Here is a 10,372-nt window from a genome sequence, read left to right on the forward strand (position 1 = left end):
CTCGGCTGGAACACAATTTATAGCGGAAAAAAGAACATTTTTTTCGTTTTGTCGTGAGTTTTAAGAAAAACTTAGAGGCATTTTTAATATATCATCGTCTTTGAATGATATTTAATCTAAACAACATTTAAATATATATCTACAAATAGATAAAGCTTTTTTATTCAATTCCAGGGTGACGAGAAAGAGAAAGAACTAGAGAAGGAGCCGGAGGAGAAGGAGAAAGAAAAGGAGAAGGAGAAGGAAAAAGAGAAGGAGAAGTAAATGCGATTATAGTGGACGCTCGTACCCACTACCATACTTACATACAAGTTGATACATTTAGGAGTCAGACTCATAATACAATCTGTATATTGTAAGCGTGTAAATCCATTTGTCTTTCCCGTATTATCAGTTGGTGACACGAGTCCGTCTTATAATGCTTTCGTTTGACCGGCAGACAAGAATTACCTCACATACTTGATCGACGAATGAAAAAAATGTCTTTAAATGACACGTCCACATAAAGTTATCAAAATTAAAATCGAATTTTCGTAGTCGTTTATAAAAAACAAAAATGCGCGTAAGGGAATTATTTGTCCGTCGGTCTTATTTTAATCCATTATTTTTGCTTGATATAGTGTTTTGTGCGTTTGTCGACCCGTTATTATAATTCGTTGGTGTTATCTAAATTTAATTGTACGTTTAATGCTTCTTGTAGTTATCAATATTAATATTATTCGATTGCTTTGTCCATATTATTTTGGTATTAAATTTATTACCAGATAGGTAGATCGGTTGTTAAGGTACTTACAGGAGTATGTAAACATTTATTTGAATAAATTATATAGAAGATTAATTAATTATAAGCGAAATTAATATTGTCATTCATTCATTGTATGGTTAAGTATGGATTGTTTAGTGCTTACGATCATCAATGACTTCTCGGTCATTCGACTGTAATTAGTCATCAAGGGAGCGTTTCATGACTTTTAAACTGATTCATCGGGTAGGATACGTATATTACCTTATTTATGAGAATATATACTCAATTCATGTTATAATAATAACGGTAGGCATTTCAAATCGGACACGTTATAGTTGTGAAGTATATTTAACTAAGACTAGTATAATTGATACCAAAAATTGGCGAATGTTTATTAGATAAATTGAAAAGTAAATGTTTAAACACGCGAGAGCGGGACATCGGCCAAGCGAGGTGCGCTCGGAGCCTGCGTTTGCGTAAAAATGTTTTGAGGTTCTTGTACTCTATTGGTTTATACAAATAAAAAATAAAATAAAAAAAAGAAATTTACAATTTACAAATTTTTGATAAAAACGAATACAACCTGGAAGACTGTTTTTCATATTATTATTATGTATTCATAGTCCGTAATGTTTTGATAATGTATTCATTGTTAAGGTTAAGATGTATTCAACTCTTAATATATTATTATAATCGTCCATAATATGTCGGTCCGCGTCCGAGCATTATACTCGCCGTCGTCGCACCTCTAGCGAACCATCTGCGACCCCCATTTCCCATTTCATCGATCGATTCATCATCATTTCATCTCTTTCATTTTCATCGTTATCATCATAAGTTGCATCATTATTACCTTCGCCATTTTCATCGTCATAATCATCCTCGTCGTCATTATCATCCTCGTCGTCATTATCATCCTCATCATCATCATCATCCTCATCGTCGCCGTCATTATCATCATCGTCGTCGTCATCATCACCATTAACATTGTTGTAGTAGTCATCATCACCCCCATCATCAATTCATTCATTGACATAATTATGATTCATGATCAACATTTAGCATCGCATCGTCATGAAAAGCGTTTTATTTCGGTATCGTTGCCACATCGATGGATACCAATAAATCGTCACTGAGACAGGCTTTATAAACTAAGTTAGCTGGTAATTTTAAAGTATTCCCATTATCGATTCACTTTAACCGTTATTATTTCGAGCAGTCGTCAGACCTATATAGCAGTTTCGAGGTGTTGAAACGTTTTCACCAGCGTCCAACGTTGATATTATCCGTGGACGTCGGCTTGAAATAACTGTCTTGATTATTAAGGGTCTGTAGTTTGGCGGCGGAGCGTTGCGAACTTTGGTCTCGCACGACTTTTTACGTTATTATATCCCGAATAGGCGAAATTTATGTGAGACCACGATCTATATGCCGGTCTCTAAGCTTACCACTAGTAGATGACAGGTCGTTCGCTAGATGGAGGACCCCCCCCCCCCCCCTACTTTATAGATCGAGTAACTTATCTTCAAATCTCTATCGACTATCTCTTATTAATATTATACTTAGCATAGTAGAATGTACATTTGATAATATCTAAAATGATGTTCACAATGAGTAGATATCATATTAAGTGGGTTCGTCTTCCCCGGTCCCGCGAGACTCGGTGCGGCTCACTAAATGGTATTAGATTTAGGTCCTAGCGTAACGTAGATAGCTCGTGAACGACCACCTGTCGCGTTAGCTGTAAGCCCCGAGGGCGAAGCGAAATATAACTCGTCCCGTTTTATAACAATAGTGGTATTAGTTCGGGTTTTTGAGTAGACGTATGATTTTAATTTCTCATTATTGGGGTATGGTAGACGTCCGCGTCCCTCCCGACAACTGCTGACCATCACTGCCATTAGCCTCGGATGTAAGAGTTAAGATTAGGGAAGTTAGATTAGGACGTTTGCGGTCACACCGCGCGACGAATTCGTTTAAACGATTCGCGCGTGTAACTCACTCGTACTCTAGCGATAGGTACATATATAGTTGTAATATTGAGGCTAATATCGATGACGATAGCAGAGCCTGTTTCAGTGCTTCATCTAGCTCGGGCGAACACGAACGAGCTAACACTCCACTTCTCATGTCTTTCACCGCACGTACGCATCACGCATCTGTAGCGCGTCACACGCTAAGAGATACTATAGTACGTTACGATACGATCATTTATATACATTATATATACTGTATACCTCTCCATACTCTTGCAAGCCTTCACGTCCGCCATATCGCTCGGTATATATTAGGACTATTGATTATTCATTGAATCGATATTTAACCTATCAAGACGTAATAAATCAAATGGCATAGCGTTTTCATAGCGTGTGACGCTCTTAAAGTTAGTAAGTGAGCGCGACGGGTGTTCTGTTTCACTCGGATATCTTAGTTATAGCTTTGTACGTAGTAGAGGTAGGCTTGAGCGATAACGACGCACTGTAGACGTCGGTCGCGATTATGGGACAGTAAAGAAGCGACATGTTGATTGTGTCGTGACACGCGGTGATTGAACAAGAGTAGTACTCTTTATTGTCCCACTTCATAGAATATATTTACATTTAATAAAATTCGACTTTTTTGAAATGACTCAATTTGTGTTGTAAGTTTTTAGTGCTATAATACAAATTAATCATAAATAATTATAGGTACTACCGTATGTTTTATATATAAAATAGATTTGTAGATGCAATTTTATTGAAATGATTTTTATTATGTATTCGTTATGCTTCATTTTGTATTGATTTGGATTCACTTTTGTGGTTTATTCAATTATCGTGTCAATATCTAGTTATGTAAGTAATATTCATTAGATAGTAATGGTTCGCCATAATTGTACCCTTTAATATAATTATACAACTTAACTGAGCTTTCAGTGGAAACGATTCCCTTTAAGAATTTCTGTATAACATTCTATCGACATTAAAGTATATATCTAATATATTGAGTCTGCAAGCGCTTTAGTGGGATATCTACCTTATATCCCGCTAAAGGGTAGAGCAGGTATTATTTTATTTAAAACGCCTGTCCTTGTACCTTCCTTGAGTTAGTTTTTTCTAATACATTTACAAGCTGAATTTAAATGGACAAAAGACAAATAATCGTTTATTCTATTTGTTATGTGCAATATTGATAAAAAATATTTGAAAGGTCACATTCATTACTTAAGGTTTACTGGTTTAGACACTCTTGTAAGCACACCTTTTTTGTAATAATAACGAAACAATAGTTAATATTTGAAATTACAGGCGAATTAAAAATATAGAAAAATATTTTGTTTCTATTTTATTAAAATTATAAGTAGTAAAAATTACATGAACAACCAAGGTTGCTAGCGACAAATCTAGTCTACTGCCTCATATTATGTATACCTTGATGATAAATTAAAATCGACCTGGTTTGTTCCTTTGTGACTACAAATACATTTTCCTGTAAATTGATTTGTGCTTTGTAAAAAATGGAGCCTAATATGTATCTAATATATTCGCAGTTTCAGTAAAAACAGCGTTAGGAATACATATTTATATATATTCCTAACGCATAGAGTATTATTGAACTGTATTGATTTTCACTTCTATTTATTCTACGAAAATAATGTTTAAAAATATATTTCGTCGTTTCAAACCTTGCACACTATTGGGTTATTCAATATTTTCTTGTTTTTAATGTATTAATTTGAACTTCAGTTCACGTTGTACAAAATAGTTTTGTACACTATACCCGTTTCTATTTATTATTATATCTTAGATGCTCATTGAGATTCTCTTGTAAAACGGAAGAGTTCTGAATATGCCATCGAGTACCAGAAGTAATGAGTTTGTATTTGTTTATGTATTATTATGTACCAATGTTATGAGTATCACTTTTTATTACAAAATTATTAATATTTTTCCGTACATTAATATTACAGAATATGTATGAAGCATCAGTTAAAATTTTGATTTCACAAAATTTATGCCTCAACGAAAAAAAAGCCGAGATGGCCCAGTGGTAAGAACGCGTGAATCTTAACCGATGATCGTGGGTTCAAACCCGGGCAAGCACCACTGAATTTTCATGTGCTTAATTTGTGATTATAATTCATCTCGTGCTTTACGGTGAAGGAAAACATCGTGAGGAAACCTGCATGTGTCTAATTTCACTGAAATTCTGCCACATGTGAATTCTACCAACCCGCATTGGAGCAGCGTGGTGGAATAAGCTCTAAACCTTCTCATCAAAAAGAGGAGAGGAGGCCTTTAGCCCAGCAGTGGGACATTCACAGGCTGTTACGGTTACGGTATGCCTCAACGATTCCTTAGCGCCTAGATTATTATAGATTGCGCGAATAGCACTCTTCTGCAGCACACATAGGTACCGCAGGGATAGTGGCTGCGTTACCCCAAAGCGTAAAACATACTGTAAAAATAACTAAAATATACTAAGCGAGTTGTATCAACGTCATCAAATTTTCGTCGTTTACTCGTTTAAATAGCCCATCGAAAGAAAGGCCAAGAAATTCAGTGTACTTTACCTGGATCTAACGACTCCATGTCGGCTTTCACATTAAGGATTTATTTTAACTACTGCTAACTAAATGTAACAACGTAATATATTAGTTACAGCACTTTTTACATCGTTTTACTTTACTTGTTTTATTTTAATTTGAAAATGTAATGAAGCAAACACAAGTTACAACAGAGTTCCAACAAGATGTTAGTGTACCAAGGAAATTCAATTATGAATATGGGCAATACAAAAGGTGCGATTATTGAGAGACTCCATACCAACTGTGTACACATATGCAAAACTTTATTTATATTTAATTTGCCTTAAAGCGTAGTGGAACCTCTTCTATCTTAGCTTTTAAAATTTTCGTTTTTTTTTTTTAAAAAAAAGAGGCAAGATAAAGACTTCAGATATGTGAAAAACTATTAATCTAGGAACAAACACAGCTAAAAAATAAAAATGTTCTTAGGTACACAGGTAACAGCCTCGATATACTATATATAGGTAGGAAGGGTCTAATGAATACAAACGCATGCAGTAATTTTTTTTATTTTTACTTGTGACTACAATAAATGGATGATCTTATAGCACCTTTATTGTCTACTCCTTCCTGCCCTTATCCCACTATATTTCCTTCCACTTCTTTCTATCACTCATCTCAGTACTTACCCGTTTCATTCACATATCATTTCTTACGCAATCGATCCACACTATCTTCGGCCTCCCCCGTCCCCTATATCCATTAACATTCACACTCAGCAACCTTCTAGTAACATGCTTTTCATCTTCAACTCCTCATCACATGCCTATACCGCGCTAATCTATTACTCTTCAACTTTTCATCTATTAGTGCTACTTTCAGACTTCCTCTGATATACTCGTTTCTTATCCTGTCAATTATAGTTACACCGCACATCCCTCTTATCATTCGCATCTCCTCCACATGTGTTCTTTTTGGACCCTCTTTTGCTGCCCAACATTAAGAACCGTACATAAAGACAGGTCTAATGACGGTCTTATAAATATTCCCTTTGATTTTCAAGGGCATTCGTGGGTCACAAATGGTCCCAGAGACCTGTCGTTTTCGTCGTCTTTTCATCCATCCCTTTTAATGTAACGTCAATGTATCCCTGTCAATCGGTCTGGACTCCGTTTACTTCCCGGCAGAATAAGAATAGGGTAATCCATCTCCTCCAATTGATGTCATAGAAGGCCACTAAGGGAATAAAATATATATATATATATATATATATCATTTACAGGCACTTGATGGCTTTATTGACATTTGTGGATTGGCAAAACAGTTTTAGAATAGAATATATTTTATTAACTCATTTAGATCCATTATTTTAGTTGATTAACCATTGTAAATAAGTTGGTAGACAGTATATATAAGTACCTACGGTGATGCCACAAACAACATTATCAATCTATCACATTTGTCACATAAACTTACATGTATCAATAATTATAAGAGAAATGAAGTAATTGCTAAGTATGCCATCGGCAGAGACTTACTATTTAATAGAAAAAGTTTTTACATCAACAGTGTTAAGTTTGAAGAGTGAGCCAGTGTCATAACAGGCACAAGAGACAAAGCATCTTAGTTTTCAAAGTTGGTGATACATTGTCATTGTAAGGGATAGTTAATTATTTACAGAGTATGGGCGGTGGTGACCACTTACCATGAGGTGGCTCATTTACCACTATATCCCGACCTCCATATTTTAAATTTAATATAATGAGAGTACTCTATAGAAATGTTATTGGATAAAAGTGAATTTACTTTCACCTTGTATCATATCACAAAGTGGACCCTTATTACCGCTAGTATTTGTTAGAGACGAAGCATTCAGCATACATGAAAATAGAATTCAGCTAAATGGTGGCAAAAATTTGCTACAAGAGAATCTTTTATCATTGACTATCATCTGATAACACATTGGCTTTTTTTTAAGTAATAGTGTTGATTTTGCAATGCTAATAGTAAAAACATGTGCCTAAAGAAGCAGCATAAAAGCATGTGTTTTACATAGCTATTATAAAACAGAGATGAACATAAATCTAAGGATAATTTTTAAGGGTTGCCTTTCAAATCATTTCGGGATTGAAGAAAGCAAACTAGAATGGCAATGGAATTTGATACAAGGTGGCTGTAGGTTTAATAATGTACTCCTGTAATGTATTTTTATACTATAATTAATTTATTAAATAATCTAGTAAATATTATAAGATAACTTACCAAATATTGTTTTTTACAACTGGTTTTTAACACTTTTCAACTAAATTTGCAGGAATAACAGTCCATGTTATTTTTTTTATTCTGTCACTGTGGTTCTTAATTATATGTATAACAGTAATGAATCCTTCAGGCTGCCCGTATGCATACACATGCATTCATAAAATAGTTACACTTCATAGCTCTGCTTCAGAGTGCGATGTTGTGTCTGGTACTTAGCAGGGAAAGTGGTGACATACGATTGCAGTTCTGCAATATGTTTAAAAAGTAATTGGAAATGGTGTGATAGGTGTCCTCCAAGCTCTTGCTCAGTTTTTATTCCATAAATAAATGAATATATATATATAAAACAATCTTTTCAATCTATAAAATAAAGTTATATCTTTATGCCTCTACAAATGACAGAAGTTCTGGTTAATTTTTCTTTCTTTTCTTCTAGAGAACCACAAAAATTGTGATTCGAAGGGGAAATGCTGTTAAGATTTTTGAAATAATTACATTTTAATTTTATCTTATTTACTTATTTAAGACCTCAATGTTAATAACTACGATGTAAATTAACATCTTTTTTGGTATAAAATTGTATTTTTCTAATTCTAATTTAACATTACATTTTAAAGTGATGATTCAGATATGTAGGTTTTGACCAGCATACCTTTCGACTCACATGGAGTGTTTGGTTCAGCCATTTGAGGTGTTGGTATGGTCTCCACCAACTGAAATATAAATTAGACATATGAGTAATAGAGAAAACAATAGCAAATTATTTAATGATTATTATATCCCAAGAGACACTTAATAAATAAAGTTAAGCAAATGATAAAGTTTAAGTGATTAAATGAGGCCTACTAAGACATTATATTTATTATTAATGTTATTAAATAGTTTTACATGTAATGTTCAGTGTTATATATATATATATATACATACATATATATATATATATATTTATATATATAACACTGAACTGAATATATATATATATATATATATATATATATATATATAACAATAATAACCAATTAATAATATAACATTAATAAACATTTTTAAAAATAAAATATTATAGATAATATAGACCAGACATTTTGATTTGGCCAATAAAAGTTAACATCCTTGAAGTTTAACTGAGGTAGTTTGTATGCACTTGTTTAATTTATAGCTCTTAATTAAGAATGGGTTGCATTCAGGGTAGATAAACGAGACCTTTTTATACTTAAAATACGAGTGCTAGGTTTTAACAGAAAAAGTGGGAAGGCATTGATGAACAATATCAAAATCATATCAACGCCATTGTTGTTAAGGCTGGTAAATTGAAAGTTGATACCTTAATCCTTGGTAGTTTCCATTTTCGATAGATTTCTGATCAGCTGCTGCGTCCCTATTAAAAATAAAGTAACCCAATTTGTAGTTAAATAAGTTTTTTTAATTTAATCCCGTGTAGTGGAGTCGACAATGACTTTATATTGACCTTGTTTATTATCAATAAATTATTTACGAATTTCATTTACTGACTCAACAAGTTATGTAAAAAGTTAAGAGATGACACTGATTCTTTAAAAATGTACTCCTAGAGTCCCAATTGACCATTGTTTTGATTTAGTTTCTTCTATGGACGGTAGATGACATATTTTATTTCTGATATGGGTGGGTGTGTATTCATTCGTCATAGACAAAAATGATTACCTATTATTTTTTAAGTTTATTCTTTCCATTGTTATGTTAGAATGAAATTGAATATATATTTTTTATAAATTATACATACCAAATTGTTTATAAAACATATTGTGCTTTACAGCGCTATCTATTGTTACTCTACGGAACGAACTCGATATACTGTTTCTACATACTTAATTTAGTATTGCCACCATTACTTTTGAGACAGCACGTTACATATAAAAAAAATATAGCATTAATTTATACTTTCATAATTAAGGGGACATCTTAGATGGATGTTTGTCTCATAAAAAGACACCATGCTGACTAAATTGTTATTGCTTCATAAACACTGCTATTCTCTAGTTATTTTCCAAGTGTTACAAGCATGAGCGCTCTCCACTGACCCGCATACAATACGTCCTGAGCCCAGATGTGATCTCACGGAAGACACCCTCAGGTTGGACGTCATTCTTGAACGATGGTCCGAGATAAGTCATATTTCAAGGCAAGAAGTAATAGAACTATAATTTGTCTCATAACCGCCACCGTTTGGAGACGCTGTAAAAGCAAGTAGGCTTACAACTTCACACAATGAGAAAATAGAGGTCACCGTGTCATACACATTGGTACATTAAGGTACCAACTTTCAATTTACCAGCCTTAACAACAATATCGAAATCATATCAACGCCATTGTTGTTAAGGCTGGTAAATTGAAAGTTGGTACCTTAATCCTTGGTAGTTTCCATTTTCGATAGATTTCTGATCAGCTGCTACGTCCCTATTAAAAATAAAGTAACCCAATTTGTAGTTAAATAAGTTTTTTTTAATTTAATCCCGTGTAGTGGAGTCGACAATGACTTTTTATTGACCTTGTTACGTCCGAACTTTTCAGTCTCGATTTTATGAACTTGGTCCTAGCTTATATGTAAGTTAATTAATTTTTAAAGGACCTCATATATTTTTCTTTTGCGCTCGACAGAAAACATAGCCACTTCCATAGATAATAGCCACTTCACAGTTAACTGACATGATTTTTTAGCTTTAAATTGGTGCGCTAATTGCTAAAGTGACTGACAAATCAGATACGTACTGTAGGTGCATTAAAAATACCGGCTCACGCTTGTAACACTTGGAAAATAACTAGAGAATAGCAGTGTTTATGAAGCAATAACAATTTAGTCAGCATGGTGACTTTTTATG

At 33.6% G+C, this 10,372-nt stretch overlaps 1 protein-coding gene and 1 long non-coding RNA gene across 3 annotated transcripts in view; one reads left to right on the forward strand and one right to left on the reverse strand.

Annotated features, from left to right (window-relative positions):
• LOC126780512 (failed axon connections) overlaps nucleotides 1-3,727 on the forward strand; it is a 28,407-nt gene extending 24,680 nt beyond the window's left edge. Inside the window, exon 6 of the mRNA XM_050505071.1 lies at nucleotides 175-3,727. Coding sequence (XP_050361028.1) covers nucleotides 175-264 — 90 coding nt within the window. The 3' untranslated portion in view covers nucleotides 265-3,727. The remainder of the gene's footprint in view (nucleotides 1-174) is intronic.
• Nucleotides 3,728-5,805: 2,078 nt separating this feature from the next.
• On the reverse strand, nucleotides 5,806-9,328 carry LOC126780548 (uncharacterized). Of its 2 annotated transcripts, XR_007670525.1 has the most exons (4): nucleotides 9,277-9,328; nucleotides 8,839-8,892; nucleotides 7,515-7,760; nucleotides 5,806-6,488 (listed from the first exon to the last, which is right to left on the reverse strand). It is a non-coding gene; the product is annotated as an uncharacterized LOC126780548 (long non-coding RNA). The 2 variants fall into 2 exon arrangements; XR_007670524.1 differs by lacking the exon at nucleotides 9,277-9,328 and having other exon boundaries at nucleotides 8,839-8,976.
• Nucleotides 9,329-10,372: the final 1,044 nt, after the last annotated feature.

Source organism: Nymphalis io, chromosome Z (assembly GCF_905147045.1).
Source record: "Nymphalis io chromosome Z, ilAglIoxx1.1, whole genome shotgun sequence".
Taxonomy (NCBI): domain Eukaryota; kingdom Metazoa; phylum Arthropoda; class Insecta; order Lepidoptera; family Nymphalidae; genus Nymphalis; species Nymphalis io.